Source organism: Nycticebus coucang, chromosome 11 (assembly GCF_027406575.1).
Source record: "Nycticebus coucang isolate mNycCou1 chromosome 11, mNycCou1.pri, whole genome shotgun sequence".
Lineage (NCBI taxonomy): Eukaryota > Metazoa > Chordata > Mammalia > Primates > Lorisidae > Nycticebus > Nycticebus coucang.
The window spans coordinates 59,016,815-59,037,286 of NC_069790.1; the positions used below are offsets into that span (position 1 = coordinate 59,016,815).

General features: G+C 39.9%; 1 protein-coding gene and 1 non-coding gene across 2 annotated transcripts in view; one reads left to right on the forward strand and one right to left on the reverse strand.

The window, feature by feature from the left end:
* LRRD1 (leucine rich repeats and death domain containing 1) overlaps positions 1-20,472 on the forward strand; it is a 41,152-nt gene that overhangs the window by 6,131 nt on the left and 14,549 nt on the right. The window contains exons 2-3 of the mRNA XM_053608482.1: positions 2,366-4,377; positions 12,515-12,713. Coding sequence (XP_053464457.1) covers positions 2,440-4,377; positions 12,515-12,713 — 2,137 coding nt within the window. The 5' untranslated portion in view covers positions 2,366-2,439. The remainder of the gene's footprint in view (positions 1-2,365; positions 4,378-12,514; positions 12,714-20,472) is intronic.
* LOC128560468 (U6 spliceosomal RNA) lies at positions 18,593-18,699 on the reverse strand. Its single transcript, XR_008372967.1, has one exon. It is a non-coding gene; the product is annotated as a U6 spliceosomal RNA (small nuclear RNA).

Consider the following 20,472-nt stretch of genomic DNA (forward strand, 5'->3'; position numbering starts at 1 on the left):
TGTAGTTTTCTTTTTATGTGTGGTCTTGTCTAGTTCTGGTATAAGGGTAATGCTGACTTCATACAATGAGTTGGAAAGTAGTCCTTCCTCTTTAATTTTTTTTTAGTTGTTTGAGTAGAACTGGTATCAGTTCTTTTTTAATGTTTGACAGAATCGAAACAGTGAAGACAAAAGCTAAATCCTAAGCTTTTATTTGATGGGAGACTTTTTATTTCTAGGATAAATGCAACTTAGTCATGAAATATTAGCCTTTTGTGTATGCCATCTTTATAATATTTAGAGCAGCTTTCTTTTTTCTTTTCATGGGGGGGGGGAGGCGGGCAGAGTCTCAGTCACCTTGGATCATAGTTCACAGCAACCTCAAACTCTTGAGCTCAAGTAATCCTCTTGCCTCAGCTTTGCGAGTAGAGCAGTTGGGACTATAGGCACCCGCACAATGCCTAGCTAGTTTTTCTATTTTTTTAGTAAGACAGGGTCTTTTGCTCTTGCTCAGGCTTGCCTCGAACTATGAGCTCAAGCAATCCACCTGCTTCAGCCTCCCAGAGTGATAGGATTACAGGCGGGGTCTGCCACGCCCGGCCTGTAATGTTTAGAATTTTTTCGTTTTGTTAATGACTAAAATCGGCCTACAGTTTTCTTTTTCTTTTTTTGTAGAGACAGAGTCTCACTGTACTGCCCTTGGGTAGAGTGCTGTGACATCACAGCTCACAGCAACCTCTGACTCTTGGACTTAAGTGATTTCTTGCCTCAGCCTCCCGAGCAGCTGGGACTACAGGTGCCCGCCACAACGCCGGGCTATTTTTTTGTTGCAGTTTGGCCGGGGCTGGGTTTGAACCAGCCACCCTCGGCACATGGGGCCAGCGCCCTACTCACTGAACCACAGGCGCCGCCCACAGTTTTTTTTTTCATATTGTCCTTGTTCGATATTGACGTCAAGCTTAGTGCTAACCTCATAAAACAAGTTGGAAAATGTTCTCTTTTTTCCTATTATCAGAGAAAGTTTGTGAAATACTGAAATCATACCAGTTGAATTGAATTGACAGGATTTTTATTTAGGGAATTGCTTAGACAAGTGTTGGAGGACCAAAAGGTAAAGAAAGAACTTCAGTAACACAGAGATAGTAAATATAGAAAGTAGCTACCATCCTTGAGGATGACAGGACAATGGGAGAAGATTGGGATGTTAGAAATGACAAGCTTGATTTTTTTGTTGTTGTTGTTATTAGGCATGTTTAGAGGCTTTCCTATTCTAGCATCATTCATTTAAATAATGAACTAATATAAATCTTTCTAGGTGTCCCATGGTAGTAATTGATAAATAAAAGTTGCCAAATAAAAATTATAATGTACAATTCAGCAATAAGAGAATTGTCCACACAGTTGATAATAACTGTAGTCTCTAGTAATATTTAGAATTCAAATTTGACTAATGAAATTAGTTATAGACTATTATTTTCATGTGAAACTGACTTGAGCATAATACTGTTGACTGAAAATCAGACATTTCCAGTTGGTTTTGTGAGTTTTGAGAATCTGGATATTATATTTCATTTTTGGAAAGGTTAGCTCTGTAAGGGCCAATTCTTTGAAAATGTAATTTTTCACAAAAAAATCACATAAAGGAAAATAAAACATAGACATGAAGAAAGAAAGAAAGGAAGGAAGAAAGAAAAGAAAGAGAGAGAGAAAAGAGAAAAAGAGAAAGAGAGAGGGAAGGAAGGAGGGAAGGAGGGACAAGCTTGGAGGAGGGACCTACAGAGCTGGGACCCAGTCCTCTGAGGGGTGGTGCTGCTCAGCAGGGGGTGCTGGAACCTCAAGAGTTGCACAATAGACTCAATTGGCTGCAGTCCATGCAAGGACTGTTTCACTTCTAGTTTACTCTTACAGAAAGCATTCCCTTTCTTAAGCCATTTCACTTCTACCCATTGGAAAATTATCATAATGTACTGAACTTGTACTACAAGTGGAATACTTTAGTAGCTTTGTGGACCTACAAGGTCCACAGTGCGAACAGCACTCTCTACATGTGTCATTGTAGGTCACTGGGTATCCATCCCCTTTCTGTCCTCCAAAAATGTATTGAATTGGCTCATTCCCTAATATCTCCTTTCTCACTTTCTTTCATCCTTTTTATTCCTTTCTTTAATTTTAATGTGATTTCAAGAATAACATGTGATAAATACATGCCACTAATAAGCTATCCTTAACCCAGAATCATATACAAAATTGGTTTGTTGTGAAAGTAACCAATTGGTTTGTTTTCATGTTTATTAAATTATTCGTTATAGAATATGTATTAAAATTCATCCATAATTTTGACATCTGTATTATGTCTTTTCTTTTAATGTCAACATTTGTTTTGTAGATTCAAAGGAAAAAACATGAAAATTAAAATCAGGTTACAATCTTGAACTGGTATAAAACACATCAGCATATAAGATGTCTGAAAAGGAGGATACATCAGAAGAGCTAGAGGAAAGCTCCAGTACACTGAGGAAAGGATCTAGGTCACAGTCAGCAGAGGAGCCTAGATTAACTGAACAAACATCAGACTTGTTAAGTGAAGATTCTGATAACCAGGAAGAGAAGCTTTCCAACCAGATTTATGAAGCACATCCTGAAGAGGCTATATTAGCGTCAACAACTTCCTCTGAAAGTACATCTGAGAAAAATGAAGAACCAAAGAAAAGTATTACATTTTCTGAAACAAACTCTAGAAATGCCAGCTTACTGTCCCAAACAGAAGCTTCACAAAGTTTACCATTACTTACTGAGATAACTGCAGAATATCCAGGTTTCAGTAGCTTCCTATCTTGTGAAACAGAAGGAAAAGTTACTGCACAAGTCTCTGAAGAAAATCAGAAACAGCTTGGTGTAGAGTCAGATAACTTTACAGTTAACCTTGTGGCCAAGGGTTTACAAGAATTCCCCAAGGACATTTTAAAAATCAAATATACAAAGTATCTCTATTTAGATAAGAATCAAATCAAAACTTTTGATGGAGCAGACTCAAGTGACCTGCTAGGACTTGAAATTCTATCCCTGCAAGAAAATGAGTTATTATCACTTCCATCTGAAATTCACTTACTCCATAATTTAAGGATATTAAATGTCAGTCACAACCAAATATCACACATACCTACAGAGATATCACAGCTTGGGAATATCAGGCAACTCTTTTTTGATAACAATTACATTGAGAATTTTCCTTCTGACTTAGCAAGTCTTAGAAATTTGGAAATTTTAAGTTTGGGTAAAAATAAGTTAAAGCATATACCAGACACTCTGCCTAGTTTAAAAAACTTAAGGGTTCTCAATCTAGAATATAATCAATTAACAATATTTCCTAAAGCTCTGTGTTTCCTTCCAAAGTTAATGTCACTAGACCTTACTGGAAACCTGATAAAGAGTTTGCCAAAAGAAATTAAGGAACTTAAAAATTTAGAAAAACTTTTACTGGATCACAATAAACTTACATTTTTGGCTGTGCAGATTTTTCGATTACTCAAAATAAAAGAACTCCAACTAGCTGACAATAAGTTGGAAGCTATTTCAAACAAAATTGAGAATTTCAGGGAACTTAGGATTCTTATGCTTGATAAAAATCTATTGAAAAATATACCAGAAAAAATTTCTTATTGTATAATGTTAGAATGTCTCAGTCTTAGTGATAATAAGTTAACAGAACTTCCTAAAAATATCCATAAGCTTAAAAATTTAAAAAAACTCCACGTAAACAGAAATCATATGGTAAGAATAACTGAAGATATCTTACATCTTCATAACATATGCAGTCTAGAATTTTCAGGAAATATAATCACAGATGTTCCCATTGAAATAAAAAACTGCCAAAAAATAACTAAAATTGAATTGAATTATAATAAAATAATGTATTTTCCAGTGGGACTGTGTGCTTTAGATTCTCTTTATTATTTGAGCTTTAATGGAAATTATATTTCAGAAATACCCGCAGATATATCTTTCAATAAACAACTGCTTCATTTAGAGTTTAATGAAAACAAATTCCTCATATTTTCTGAGTACTTTTGTTCTCTTATTAATCTTAAATACTTGGATCTTGGTAAAAACCAAATAAGCAAAATTCCACCATCTATTTCCAATATGATATCACTTCATGTACTTATTTTATGTTATAATGAATTTGAAATTTTCCCTAGAGAACTGTGTACTTTAGAAAATTTGCGAGTACTTGATCTTTCGGAAAACCAATTACAAAATATCCCTTCAGAAATCTGTAATTTAAAAGGAATTCAAAAATTAAACTTCGCAAGCAATCAATTTATATGTTTTCCTATTCAACTATGCCAGCTTCAATCACTGGAAGAGCTAAATATAAGTCAGATAAATGGAAGAAAGGTAAGAGACTGATATTAATATTTGAGGTCTTTGAGGGGAAGGAGCTGTTGGAGGATTTCAGAATCTAAACTGCACTGTAGCTGTGTGTGTGTGTGTGTCTTAAACTTAGCTGGACTGTCTTATGTGAAAAATAGGTCTTACCTCCTTCCAAATAAGCCTTATACAATCACTTCTCAACATAAAAGCTTTATAGAAAAATATTTCATTAGAATTAAATGTAAAGCAATTAAAACAACAATTTTATAGATTTCTTTTTATTTCAGCTTAATTATAAAAGGAGTTTAAAGTTATGAATGTCATATAAGCACACTATTGAAAATTTGGACAAGTGAAAAAAGTAAAAACAATCAACCTACAAGCATACCTTTGTAATGCAACTTACTTTTACTCTTTTTTTTTTATGTTATGTATATAATTTTATGAGCATTTATTAAAAGACTACATTTAGTTTTAAATTCTTCTATTTTCACTTAACTTATAAGCATTTCTCCTTGATATAGTGTAGTCTTCCCAGTAATTGATATAACCAATACATGATTTATATAACTAATCCTCCGTTAGGCATTTAATAATATCATAATTTTTCTTCATATAATAATAATGCTGTGACGAGTTTCCTCATAAGTATAGCCTTTTCAAATTTTAGATTATTTCCTTAGGTAATGTTCCCTGAAGAAGTGCTAGATTTGGCCAGGCGCGTTGGCTCACGCCTGTAATCCTAGCACCTCTGGGAGGCCGAGGTGTGAGCATTGCTTGAGCTCAGGAATTTGAGACCAGTCTGAGCAGGTCCCCCATCTCTGCTAAAAATAGAAAAATTAGCCGGGCATCATGGCATAAGTGCCTTTAGCCTCAGCTACTTGGGAGGCTGGCCCAGAAGGATCACTTGGGCCCAGGAGTTTGAGGTTGCAGCGAGTTGCAATGATGCCACAACTTTCAAATCATGGCAACAGAGCGAGACACTGTTTCAAAAAAAAAAAAAAAAAATTGCTAGATCAACCAGAATAAACTTACTTATAGCCTTAAAGTTTAGCATTTTCTTTTCTTTCTTTCTTTCTTTTTTTTTTTTTTTGTTTGCAGAGACAAGAGTTTAACTTTATCGCCCTCGGTAGAGTACCGTGGCGTCACACAGCTCACAGCAACCTCCAACTCCAGGGCTTAGGAGATTCTCTTGCCTCAGCCTCCCAAGTAGCTGGGACTATAGGTGCCTGCCACAACGCCTGGCTATTTTTTTGTTGCAATTTGGCTGGGGCTGGTGCCCTACCCACGAAGCCACAGGCGCTGCCCTAATTCAGCAATTTTCTTTTACTCAAAGAGTAGATTTTATAAAAATATCTTTTTTTTTTTGAGACAAATCCTCAAGCTGTCACACTGGGTAGAATGCTCTGGCATCACAGCTCACAGCGACCTCCAATTCCTGGTCTCAAGCGATTCTCCTGCGTCCGCCTCCCAAGTAGCTGGGACTACAGGCGCAGGCCACAACGTCCGGCTATTTTTTGGTTGCAGCCATCATGGTTGTTTGGCAGGCCCAGGCTGGATTCAAACCCGCCAGCTCAAGTGTATGTGGCTGGCGCCTTAGCGGCTTGAGCCAAAAACACCTTTTTAAAAGTAGAGCATTACTTTGTATTAAGATCATAATGAATGAAAAGAGCACAGCTATTATTTGGCTATCTTTAATGCTGGGCCATTATCTAAAGGAGACTTCCAAAGTCTATGTTCCAAAAACCCTAGTCCAGTGAGCTGCTTCTTAAAAAAAAATTTTTTTAAGGGCAGCGCCTGTGGCTCAAAGGGGTAGGGCGCTGGCCCCATATTCCGGAGGTGGTGGGTTCAAACCCAGCCCTGGCCAAAAACTGCAAAAAAAAAAAAAAAAAAAAAATTTTTTTTTTTTTTTTAAGAAGTGAAGCTTAGGGCGGCACCTGTGGCTCAAAGGAGTAGGGTGCTGGCCCCATACTAAATAAATAAATAAATAGAGAGTTCAAATCCAGCCCCGGCCAAAAACTTCAAAAAAAAAAGTGAAGCTTATATTATCAAATAGTTTTGAGAAGCACTTGATTCTTAAAGAATTACCATAAATATTAGATTATTTAAAGCTCTGAAGAGTTCCTTCACTAAAGAAATTAGTTTATCTCTATTTAATCCATATTTCCCAAACTTATTTGACCATTTCCAACATAACATCTATTACATACCTTTCCAAAAAGGCTACTGTAGAGAATACTTGCTTATGTAGATGGAATAAATAAATAGTAATACATCTTTCATTGCATTTAAAAAGTTGCTATTGGAAGGGCGGCGCCTGTGGCTCAGTGAGTAGGGCGCCGGCCCCATATGCCGAGGGTGGCGGGTTCAAACCCGGCCCCGGCCAAACTGCAACAACAACCAAAAAAAAATAGCCGGGCGTTGTGGCGGGCGCCTGTAGTCCCAGCTGCTCGGGAGGCTGAGGCAAGAGAATCGCGTAAGCCCAAGAGTTAGAGGTTGCTGTGAGCCGTGTGACGCCACGGCACTCTACCAAGGGCGGTACAGTGAGACTCTGTCTCTAAAAAAAAAAAAAAAAAAAAAAAAGTTGCTATTGGACAGGCACAGTGTCTTATGCCTGTAATCCTGGCAGTTTGGGAGACTGAGACAGGATGATTACTAGAGGCCAGTAGTTTGAGATCAGCCTGAACATTATAGAGAGACTATGAGTCTACAAAAAATAATCAGACATGGTGGCCCACACTTGTAAGTCTCAGCTACTCAGGAGGCTGAGCCAGAAGGATTGTTTAAGCCCAGAAGTTTGAGGTTGCAGTAAGCTGTGATGACACTGCATTTTAGTCTGAACAACACAGGAAGGTCTTGTCTCAAAATAAGTAAAAATAAATAAATAGTCTTGTACTAACAGACACTTTTTAGTTCTATAATATAATCAACAATTAATTCCTTGACTAATTTATAACCCTCTTACTTTTTCCTCCTTTTAACTGTGGCTATCACTAAAGTTGTGCCCATAACTTTCTGTTTTCTTTTCTCTTTCTTTCTTTCTTTCTCTTTCTTTCTTTCTTTCTTTCTTTCTTTCTTTCTTTCTTTCTTTCTTTCTTTCTTTCTTTCTTTCTTTCTTTCTTTCTTTCTTTCTTTCTTTCTCTCTCTCTCTCTCTCTCTCTCTCTCTCTCTCTCTCTCTCTCTCTCTCTCTCTCTCTCTTCTCTCTCTCTCTCTCTCTCTCTCTCTCTCTCTTTCTCTCTCTCTTTCCTTTTCTTTTCCTTTTTTTTTTTTTTGAGACAAAGTCTCCTTCTGTTATCCTAAGTAGAGTGCGCTGGCAACCTCAAACTCCTGGGCTTGAGAATCCTCTTGCCTCAGTCTCCCAAGCGGGGACCACAGGCGCCTGCCACAACGCCCGGCTAGTTTTCATCATCATCATCATTATTATTATTGTTTTTGTTTTTGTTGTTTGTAGAGATGAGATCTCACTCTTGCTCAGGCTTGTCTCTCAAACTTCTGAGCTCAAGAAATGCACCTGCCTCAGCCTTCCACAGTGCTAGGATTACAGGCGTGAGCCACCTCACTCAGCCAACTTTCTGTCTTCTATTCACTCCTTCCTAGACCTCCCCACACCTGCTGTCACTTACATTTCACATGATCCCTACATTACTGGAGCTGATCTTGCAGGAGTGCCTCATAGTTCACAAATTTTCCTGGCGATTTCATGTTTTGTTTTTCTGTTGTCTCAAACTTAACTTCAAAATCAAGTCATTTTTCTTCCAAAATAGCTCCCTTCAAAAATTCTCCATTTCTGAACTTTCTTCAGACCTGCCAGGCTAAAAATCATGCAATCATCTTTGTTCTTTTTCAATCACCATTTATACCTAATCTTATACCAAAATAATCTTATTTTTTCCTCTGAAAAAGCTCTTGAATCATCTGCCTCATTTTCCAATGTCACTGTCTCCATCTCCTGGTCCATGGGCAGTCCCCATTGCATGCTTAGATTATGCCAGGAGCCTCCTGGACTATCATCTGTGTCTCAGTCTCCTCACTTTTAGCAGGCCTTATCAAAACCATCAGACGTCATTCCAGAGAATTATTCTCAATGTATGATCATACTTGCCTGTCAGGAATTCTGATTGCCTACTCAAAGTGGGTGGCTGCCAAAGGAAACCAGTCCACATCATTGCAACATCATTTCCAATGTCACCAAATGGAAAAAATAATTTATAAGAACTCCTCTCAAGAAGAATATCCTAGGAGAGGTGGGGAGGGTGATGGATTAAAAATTACCTATTGGGGGCGGCGCCTGTGGCTCAGTCAGTAAGGCGCCGGCCCCATATACCGAGGGTGGCGGGTTCAAACCCGGCCCCGGCCGAACTGCAACCAAAAAATAGGTGGGCGTTGTGGCGGGCGCCTGTAGTCCCAGCTACTCGGGAGGCTGAGGCAAGAGAATCGCTTAAGCCCAGGAGTTGGAGGTTGCTGTGAGCTGTGTGAGGCCACGGCACTCTACCGAGGGCCATAAAGTGAGACTCTGTCTCTACAAAAAAAAAAAAAGAAAGTATATACCATAAAAAAAAAAAAAAAAAATTACCTATTGGACCAGACCTGGTGGCACCTGCCTGTAATCCTAGCACTCTGAGAGGCCGAGGCAGGTGGATTGTTTGAGCTCAGAATTTCTGAGACCAGCCTGAGCAGGAGTGAGACCCCATCTTTAAAAATAGCCGGGAGCGCCGGGCGCGGTGGCTCACGCCTGTAATCCCAGCACTGTGGGAGGCTGAGGAGGGAGAATCGCTTGAGCTCAGGAGTTCGAGACTCGCCTGAGCGACAGTGAGACCCCGACTCGTGAAAAAAATGGAAAAACCCAGCCGGGCGCCGCGGCGAGCGCCTGTAATCCCAGCGGCTTCCGGAGGCTGAGGCAGCGGGGTGCCCGCAGCCCGAGTCTGAGGTTGTGGTGAGCTACCACGCCCACTGCACTCTGCTCAGGGGCATAGGGTGGGACCCTGTCTCAACAAAAAAAAAAAAGTAAAGAAATAAAAAAATAAGCAACGAAAAATAGCCGGGAGCGGCACCTATGGCTCAGTGAGTGGGGCACTGACCCCATATACCGAGGGTGGTGGGTTCAAATCTGGCCCCAGCCAAACTGCAACAAAAAATAGCCAGGCATTGTGGCGGGCACCTGTAGTCCTAGCTACTGGGGAGGCTGAGGCAGGAGAGTAGCCTAGGCCCAGGAGCTGGAGGTTGCTGTGAGCTGTGATGCCAGAACACTCTACCAAGGGTGATAAAGTGAGACTCTGTCTCTACCAAAAAAAAAAAATAAATAAATAAAATAAAATAAATAAATAAAAATAGCCGGGCGTTATGGTGAGCACCTGTAGTCCCAGCTACTCAGGAGGCTGAGGTAAGAAGGATCACTTGAACCCAAGAGTTTGAGGATTCTGTGAGCTATGATGCCAAAGCACTCTACTGAGGGTGACAAAGTGAGACCCTGTCTCAAAAATAAAGAAATAGATAAAAATAAAAATTACCTATTGGATACAATGTATACTATTCAGGAGACAAGTGCACCAAAAGCCCAGATTTCACCACTATACAGTTTATCCATGTAACCAAAAACCACTTGTGCCTCTAAATCTATTTAAATAAAAAAATAAGATAAAAACCTAGGGCGGCGCCTGTGCCTCAGTGAGTAGGGCGCCGGCCCCATATGCCGAGGGTGGCGGGTTCAAACCCAGCCCCGGCCAAACTGGGACAGAAACAAAAAAACAGCCGGGCGTTGTGGCGGGCGCCTGTAGTCCCAGCTGCTCGGGAGGCTGAGGCAAGAGAATCGCGTAAGCCCAAGAGTTAGAGGTTGCTGTGAGCCGTGTGACGCCACGGCACTCTACCCGAGGGCGGTACAGTGAGACTCTGTCTCTACAAAAAAAAATAAATAATAAGATAAAAACCTAACTGAAATTTAGAAAGAAGAAGAGGATCTATGTGGTTGAAAATATTACTTTGATAATACCCTTGGGGTAGAGAAGAAAATGCCCAAAGAATTAATTTATATAATATCAGTTAATGTACACAGCTATGATTTAATAAAAATAAAATAAAGAAACTAAATATATATATATATATATCAGGTAGTCACTCAACAGTCAGCTGAAGATAAATCAGGTTAATCACAGGGCTTGTATTTTGCTGAAGAAAGATTCCTAGCAGGGGTGTACTTTCTATAATAGTCCTATTATTGCACTGTTTACAGACACTTCCCCTAATACATGTTGAACAAGTAGTTAATGAATATTTTTTTAGGGCGGCACCTGTGACTTGTTAGTAGGGTGCCAGCCCCATAGCCCGGAGGTGGCGGGTTCAAACCCAGCCCTGGCCAAAAACTGCAACAACAACAACAAAAAAGAATATTTGTTTAAATGAATGTCAAATAATGGACTTGCCTGCCTGTCTTGATCTGACTTCTACTTCATAGGCCAGGCTCTCCAGTTTTCCTGCAGCCTGGTTCCATGCTCCTTTCTCCTTGCACCATCTCCTTCTGCTTCCCATTACCTTTTTTTTTTTTTTTTTTTTTTGTAGAGACAGAGTTTCACTTTATGGCCCTCGGTGGAGTGCCGTGGCATCACACAGCTCACAGCAACCTCCAACTCCTGGGCTCAAGCGATTCTCTTGCCTCAGCCTCCCGAGTAGCTGGGACTACAGGCGCCCGCCACAACACCCGGCTATTTTTTTGTTGCAGTTTGGCAGGGCCGGGTTTGAACCCACCACCCTCGGTATATGGGGCCGGCACCTTACCGACTAAGCCACAGGTGCCGCCCCCCATTACCTCTTTTTTTTTTGTAGAGACAGAGTCTCACTTTATGGCCCTCGGTAGAGTGCCGTGGCCTCACACAGCTCACAGCAACCTCCAGCTCCCGGGCTTAAGCGATTCTCTTGCCTCAGCCTCCCGAGCAGCTGGGACTACAGGCGCCCGCCACAAAGCCCGGCTATTTTTTTGTTGCAGTTTGGCCGGGGCTGGGTTTGAACCTGCCACCCTCGGCATGTGGGGCTGGCGCCCTACTCACTGAGCCACAGGCGCCGCTTTTAACTGGTCAGCTTTTTACTGGCCATTTTCATGCATAATATATATTTAGCCAGAAGTGTCCCATGACTTCCATTCAATGCTAATCGTTCTTAAGACGCTATTCAGGTTCTATTTGCTACATGAAGCTTTTCTTTAGTTCCCTGATTTGTACTGATCTACCTTTTCTAAACTTTCATTCGTCTATTATTACTTGCATTCTTTATTTTGGTACTGGATTACCTATTGCTTCCTGCTGTTTTCATTTGCATGTACAGTAGAACCTCCATAGCTGACACCTCCCTACTTTGACCACCTCCTTAAGTTGACCTCATTTTCATAAACCGAACATGTACCACATGTACCTATCAGCACAGTAGGCCGAGTTCCGTTGACAACGTCCATATGTTGACCAGTTTCTTACAGTGCCTTGGGTGGTCAATCATGGAGGTTCTGTTGTATTTTATTCCCAGAACTAAATCTCAATCTCTATGTCCTCTTCGCTTTAACAGAGTGTTTTAATTCCTATTATGTGCAACACTTCTTGTAGTAGGAATTTTTATTTGAGGCCACATTGCCAAACTGTGTGACTCCATTATTGAACATTTACTTAAAAATGCACTGTGCTTAGGACACATACACAAAAATCACAGAACATGTGTATATGTAATTTAAGAGTCTTAGGAAAACACACAAAGGATGAATAAAGAGCAATGCTGATGAGAGAAAGAGTAAAGAGATGGAATGTGGGATGGAGTGGCTGGGAAACACTTCAGGGAGAAGGAGAAGCCACAGCAGCAGCAGGTTTAGGGAGAGAAGAATAGGATAAGGAAGTGGTGAACACTGTGCATTGGGCGAGTGAGAAAAGTGGGCTAGCAAGCCATAGTGTTGAATTGATGGCATTGGTCACGCTGGGGAGGTACGGGGGTGCCACCCAGTCTCCTGTGGGTTTAAGCTAGAAGAGGAAGTCGATCACAAATAATTTGTGTCATAATGAAATTATCTCCTGTTTAAGACAAAAAATAAGCGAAAAAGAACTCCCTCCCTTGATTTGATTTTATAAAAAATTTTAGTCATGCAAATATATATGTATTTATAAAAGTATAATTATTTAATCTTTGTTACAGTTAACAAGTCTTCCAGAAGAGCTGTCTAATATGACTCAACTTAAAGAACTTGATGTCTCAAATAATGAAATCAGAGAGATTCCAAGAAATATAGGAGAACTGAGAAATTTGGTTAGTTTATATGCACACAATAATCAAATAAGTTATCTTCCACCATCTTTTCTATCTTTAAATGATCTCCGGCAACTAAACTTGAGTGGTAAGTTTTAAGCATAATCAATAAGAGTATAAATGTCTGGGTTGCAAGTTTTGCTGACAAGATGCAGAATGGGAGACAGCCAACATAATGTATTAAGTGCCCATTGGTGAGAAATGGCTCTCTTAGAAAACGAAAGCTAAGTATAAGGTCCAATTGCTACCCCAGGTTATAATCCAGTGGGGGAAGCCGAACATACCTTTTCATTTCTTGTCTCAATTCTCTGCCTAACACAGTCATTCAGTGTTTCCTCCCTTTCTGAACCTGACCTCATCTTTTCCTCTACACACACCTATGCAACCTCAGGTCAGCAGCTTCTCTGCTCTCCGTTGTCTGTTGGCTCCCCTGGTCCCAGTCCTATACCCTACAATATTCTAATACCTTACACACGATCTTTTACAAAGTGCTACAATAATCAAATCAAAATCACATTGTAGAAAAGAAAATAAATCACTCAAACTAATCAGAAAAGATTTCCCAAGACACAACAAATACTAGGCTGATATTTTTCTTAATAATTTCTGTTATGAAAATAGTAAATCCCTATGTAAATACTCCCAGATATAGGATGTTAATATTTTGTAATATTGAGATATTTTTGATTGTTAAGAAATAAAGTAGTAATACTACTAGAAGTAACCACTATACTGAAATTAATAATGTTCAATAATGTTTCAATAATGTTTTAATACTTACATATCCCTCTCCATGGAAAAGTGGTACTGTTGAGTTTTTTAATCCTATTATTATATCATATTGCAAAATGATAAAGTATATTTCAGAGTAATCTGTATAATAACAGACCACTTGGTAATTTGTGCTTCGCATTCATTATATTTCTAAAAATCATTCCATGTTAATATATACATAGACGTAGTTCATTTATTTTAAAAGACATATAATGCTCAATTATATGGTAAAGCAACAACAATTCATCCTGGAGACAGACAATTAGGTTGTCTCTAATTTATTTGCTATTGTAAACAACCTTGTACATGTTTCTGGTATATGTCTGTTTGGGTTTCTCTAGGGCAACGGTTCTCAACCTGTGGGTCGCGACCCCTTTGGGGGTCGAATGACCCTTTCACAGGGGTTGCCTAAATACATCCTGCATATCAGATATTTATATTATGATTCATAATGGTAGCAAAATTAGAGTTATGAAGTAGCAGCAAAAATAATTTTATGGTTGGGGGTCACCACAACATGAGGAACTGTATTAAAGGGTGGTGGCATTAGGAAGGTTGAGAACCACTGCTCTAGAGCATAAAGCTGTAGGTAGAGGGCCAGGCGCAGTGGCTCACCTCTGTAATCCCAGCACTCTGGGAGGCTGAGGCAGGTGGGTAGCTTGCGCTCAGGAGTTCAAGACCAGCCTGAGCAAGAGTGAGACCCCATCTCTAAAAATAGCCTGGCGTTGTGGCAGGTGCCTATATTCCCAGCTACTTGGGAGGCTGAGGCAAGAGAATCGCTTGAGCCCAAGAGTTTGAGGTTGCTGCGAACTATGACACCATAACACTCTACCAAGGGTGACAAAATGAGACTGTCTCAAAAAAAAAAAAAAGAAGAAAAAGCTGTAGGTAGAATTGCTGGATCAGAGCCCATGTACATCTTCAACTTCACCAGATTTTGACAAATTGATCTCCATAGTGGTTTTTATCAGCTAACTGCATGAACAGTTGCGTTTACGGGATTATGTTTTTCAGCTGGAAGTAGCTTTTATAACCAAAACTCATCTTATTAAATTTAAAGGATTTCCAGATTAAACACAAAGCTCATCTCTTTTGCTACAATAATTCTAGTAGTAAAACCTACAGTAGTAATACATAATACTTAGTCAGATATAATGTAACTGACATTTGTCTCCGGAATGCCCCAAATTCCCAATACAGTTGCTGTCCAGTTTGCTCTGGTTATTTCATAGCCACTTTATTCATAATAAGTTGCAAAAAGTCAACTTTGCAATTGATTTTTTTTTAATTTTTATCTGTGGTTATGACAAAGTTTTACCATATTTTAGGGAGGATATCTATTTTGTCCAAGTGTAGGACATACTCCATTCATCTGCTATTTCTGCATTTAAAAAAAAATTAAAAAGCCAATCTGAGCCTCCCGGCCTATTGGAGAATAAAACCACCGATTAGAAGCATCAGGACAGAATGGGAAGGAACATCATATGCTTTTTCAGCAAGCTTAGCCAGTTCTCTTTCGGTCTCCATCAGAATTAGAAAATACTAAAACCCACTGTATCAGGCAGCGCCTGTGGCTCAGTGAGTAGGGCGCCAGCCCCATATACCGAGGATGGCAGGTTCAAACCCAGCCCCGGCCAAACTGCAACCAAAAAATAGCCGGGCGTTGTGGCGGGCGCCTGTAGTCCCAGCTACGTGGGAGGCTGAGGCAAGAGAATCGCTTAAGCCCAAGAGCTGGAGGTTGCTGTGAGCTGTGACACCACCATGGCACTCTACTGAGGGCGACAAAATGAGACTCTGTCTCTAAAACAAAAACAAAAACAAACAAACAAAAAACATAAAACCCACTGTATCAGTCAGGGTCCAATTAGAAAACAGGAAGCACACCTGGTTAATGACTAAGTAAATTTTTATGTGCTACATAACTGGAAGGATTAAAAGAGTCAAAAATTATAGAGGTAACAATAGCAGGAAGCAATAATTATCTCCATGGCTGTGAAAAAAGAGAAGTTGAAATTATTAAAACATAGAACGTTGTTGGTCCAGGTACAACAGCTCACCATGCCTATAATCCTAGCAATCTGGGAGGCTGAGATAGGTGGATTGTTTGAGCTCCAGAGTTCAAGACCAGCCTGAACAAGAGTGAGAGCCCATCTCTACTAAAAATAGAAAAACTGGGAGGGCATTGTGTCAGTGCGCCTGTTGTCCCAGCTACTCTGGAGGCTGAGACAAGAGGATTGCTTGAGTCCAGGAGTTTGGGGTTGCTGTGAGCTATGATACCATGAAACTCTAGCCTGGGGTAAGAGAGTGAGACTTTGTTTCAAAAACAAAACAAAATGGAAAAAAAAAATCTTATAGCCAGGCATCATGGCAGGTGCCTGTAGTGGCTGAGGGAGGAAGCTCTTCTGAGCCTAAGAGTCTGAGGTTGCTGTGAGCTATGATACCACAGTACTCTATCTAGGGTGACAAAGTGACACTCCGCCTCAAAAATAGAAACAAAAAAACCCCCAAATACAAAAACAACTTAGACGCTTAGAACAAGGGGCAGCAGTGGTAAACTCTGATGTCTGAGGTAGGAGCATTAATTGGCAGATGCTGTGTTCTCTGAGCTTGGGGCTGGGGGTGGAGGCGTGGAGCTGGTTCTCCAAGTGTTAGAAAAACTGCAAACTGCATTCAGCTATTGCTGTGGAAAGGCATTGCTGCTGGTGGGGTAAAAGAGAGTTGTTGAGGTGACATAGGAAAAACTGGTGAGGAAGCCCACAGGAATGAAGTTGGAGCTAGGAGACAATACCTGAACAATTAGCATACCCAGTCACCAGTTCTTATTGCTGGATATATATGACGAAAAGTACAGGGCTTAAAGGTGGAAGGGCTGAGTTCAAGTCTTATCCTTTAATGTTTCCTCCATTTATAAAATGAAGCTAACAGGAAAACCTATGTCATATTCTTGGTTTGAGGACTGAATGAAACTTTAAAAGCGGATAACATACTATAAGCATGTTATTCAAACAAAAGTCTTGAAGAGTATTTTATCTCATATTAATATAGCCATTCCAGCTTTCTTATGCTTACTGTCCTTATGGTTTATCTTTACTATCAATTTACTTTCAACATATCCATGTCTATTATTTAAAGTGCGCCTCTAGTAGACAACCTTGTTTGGCCTTGCTTTTTTGTCTTTTATGGAAATCTCTGCCTTTCTTCCTTGTTTTTTCTTTTTCTTTCTTTCTTTCTTTTTTTCTTTTTCTTTTTTTTGAGACAGAGGCTCACTCTGTTGCCCTGGGTAGAGTTCCTTGGCGTCCTAGCTCAGAGCAACCTCAAACTCTTGAGCTCAGGCAATCCCCTTACCTCAGCATCCAGAGGAGCTGAGACTACAGGCTCCCACAATGCCTGGCTAGTTTTCCTATTTTTAGTAGAGACAAGGTCTCACTTTTGCTCAGGCAATCCACTGGCCTTGACTTCCTATAGTGTTGAGATTACAGGCATGAGACACAGCGCCTGGCCAATCTCTGCCTTGTAATTGGAATGTTTAATTAACATTTAATGTAATTATTGGCATGACTGGATTTAGATAAGCCATTTTAGTATTTTTTCTCTGTCCCACTGTTACTCCTTTCCTTTTTCTTGCATTGTTTTTCACTAATTGCTTTCAGATTTCTTTTTTTTTTCTTTTGAGACAGAGTCTAATTATGTCACCCTCAGTAGAGTGCTGTGCTGTCACAGCTCACAGCAACCTCAAACTCTTGGGCTCAAGCGATTCTCTTGCCTCAGCCTCCTGAGTAGCTGGAACTACAGGCATCCACCACAATTCCTGGCTATTTGATAGTTGCAGTTGTCATTGCCAAATCTGTCAGCCTTGATGTATGTGGCCAGCGCCCTACTCACTGAGCTACGGGTGCCAAACCTCAAGATTTTCTTTTTTATATTTGATTTTCAGCAGTTTGGCTATGCTGTGTTTAGTTGTATATGTGTGCTTTAGTTACAAAAATGAAATTCACATCACATAAAATTAGCAATTCTAAAGTGAACAATTCAGTAACATTTAGTACATTAACCATGTACAACAACATTGTGGTATACTACTTCCATTTAGTTCCCAACATTTTCCTTAACCCAGCAGGAAATCCTATAACTATTAAGCAATTGCTCCCTGCTCTCCTCTCCCTCCATTCCCTGGAAGCCACCAATGTGGACTGGGTCTCTCTCAATGTAATTCACCATCTGAATAGTCTTAAGAAGAGTTGCTTGTACTTCTCACTAGAGAAGTATCATATGACAAAACATAATTTCTATTCATGATTTTCAAAAACAAACAACAAAATAATCTCTTGGCAAACCAGAAATAGAAGAGAACTTCTTTTTTTTTTTGGCGGGGGCTGGGTTTGAACCGCCACCTCCAGCATATGGGGCCGGCGCCCTACTCCTTTGAGCCACAGGTGCCACCCTAGAAGAGAACTTCTTTAACCTATAAAAATCTTACACCTGGTATCACATTCAATAGTAAAGGATTTAATTCTCACCATGATCAGTAATAAAGCAATTCTCACTAGTCCTACTCAGTGCAATAAGCTAGGAAAAAATAGTAAAAATTAAATAGCTTGGGAAGGAAGAAGAAAACATTGTCTCTGATAATAGAGATACATTGTCTAGGTAGAAAATCCCAGAGGATCTGGGCAGCACCTGTGGCTCAGTGAGTAGGGCGCCGGCCCCATATGCCGAGGGTGGCGGGTTCGGACCCAGCCCCGGCCAAACTGCAACCAAAAAAAATAGCGGGCGTTGTGGCGGGCGCGCGGGCACCTGTGGTCCCAGCTGCTCGGGAGGCTGAGGGAAGAGAATCGCGTAAGCCCAAGAGTTGGAGGTTGCTGTGAGCCGTGTGACGCCACGGCACTCTACCCGAGGGCGGTACAGTGAGACTCTGTCTCTACAAAAAAAAAAAAAAAGAAAAGAAAATCCCAGAGGATCTACAAAAATCTACTACAACTAATAAGTAAGTTTAGTAAGATTGCCATATATAGTTAATACATAAAAATCAATCGTATTTTTAAAGACTGGTAATGAATGATTGGAAATTGGATTTTTTTTAGAGTACAACTTTAATTAATTAATTAATTAATTTTTATTAAATCATAGCTGTGTACATTGATATATTCATGGGACATCATTCACTAGCTTCACAGACCGTATACCAAGTTTCAAAAAAATATGGAATGCTTCACGAATTTGCGTGTCATCCTTGCGCAGGGGCTATGCTAATCTTCTCTGTATCGTTCCAATTTTAGTATATGTGCTGCCGAAGCGAGCACTAGAGTACAACTTTAAATAGCACCAAAAACCCATGAAAAAGTTGTGAATAACTCCTACAAAATGTATGCAAGATTGGTATGATAAAAACCACAGAGATAAAATTACTGAAACACAACCTGAGTAATGGAGAGAAATTCTTCATAAATTGGAAGCCTCAATATTAGTTAGTTCTTGCAAAACTTATCTCTAAATTTGGCTCAGTTCTTATGAAAATCCCAGGATAGTTTTTTATTTTAGAAAACAAAGAGGTAACCAGTCACAGTGGCTGATACCTGTAATGCTAGCACTCTGGGAGGCCAAGGTGGGTGGATTACTTGAGCTCACATTGAGACCAACCTGAGTAACAATAAGACCCCATTTCTAAAAATAGCTGGGCATTGTGGCAGGTGCCTGTAGTCCCAGCTAGTTGCGATGCTGAGGCAAGAAGTTTGCTTGAGGGAAATTAGGAGGAAAGATAGTATTTTCAACAAGTGGTACTAGAACAACTGCATGTCCAAAAGCCAAAAGAAAACAAAAGAAAAGCAACAACCACTACACAACTTTGATCCCACACACTAAATGTGAAAAATTAACTCGAACGACAAAACTAGATGTTAAAGCTAAAGCTATAAACCTTTTAGAAAGAACATAGAAGATAAATCTTTGAACCTTAGCAAAGATTTCTTAAATTCACCAACATCACAATCCACAATTTATAAAATTATCCACAAATAATAAAAATAATTTACAAGTTGGATTTTATCAAAATTAGAACTTCTACTCTTTGGAAGGCATTTTTAAGAGAAGAAAAAGAAAAGCCACAGTCTAGAAGAAAATATTTGCTTAATTTATAAAAAAAAAACCCTAAAAACAAAATTAAGAAGTCAACAATAAAAATTTGTATAACTTTTTTTTTTTTGAGATAGAGTCTATGTCACCCTCGGTAGAGTGCTGTGGCGTCACAGCTCACAGCAACCTCCAACTCTTGGGCTTAAGCTATTCTCTGACCTCAGCCTCCCAAGTAGCTGGAACTATAGGCACCCGCCACAGCACCTGGCTATTTTTCTGTTGCAGTTGTCATTGTTGTTTAGCTGGCCCAGGCTGGGTTCGAACCTGCCAGCCTCCGTGCATGTGGCCAGCATCCTACCACTGAGCTAAGAGTGCTGCCAAAATTTGTATAAATTTTGAATAGATAATTTACAAAGACTGTATATGAGTGGCAAATAAATGCAAGAAAATATGTTCAATAACATTAATCAATAGAGAAGTACAAATTAACTCTATAATGAGCTATTAGAATAGCTAAAATTAAAATCAGCCAATACCAAAGCTATTGAAATGTGGAGTGACTGTGACTTTGATACAGTGATGGGGGGATGCAAAATGGTACAACCACTTTGGAAAACAGTTTGATAGTTTCTTATAAAGTTATATGTGTACTGGGGTGGCTCCTGTGGCTCAAAGGAGTAGTGTGCTGGCCCCATATGCCAGAGGTGGCAGGTTCAAACCCAGCCCCGGCCAAAAACTGCAAAAAAAAAGTTACATGTGTACTGTACCCATTAATCTTACTTCAACAACATTTTTTTTTTCTGAGACAGAGTCTCTCTCTGTTGCCCAGGCTAAAGTGCCATGGCATCAGCTTGGCTTGCAGCAACCTCAAACTCCTGGGCTCAAGTGATCCTCCTGCCTCAGCCTCACAAGAAGCTGGGACTACAGGTGCCTGCCACAATGCTCAGCTAATTTTTCTTTTCTTTTCTTCTTTTTTTTTTTTTTGAGACAGAGTCTCAGCCACC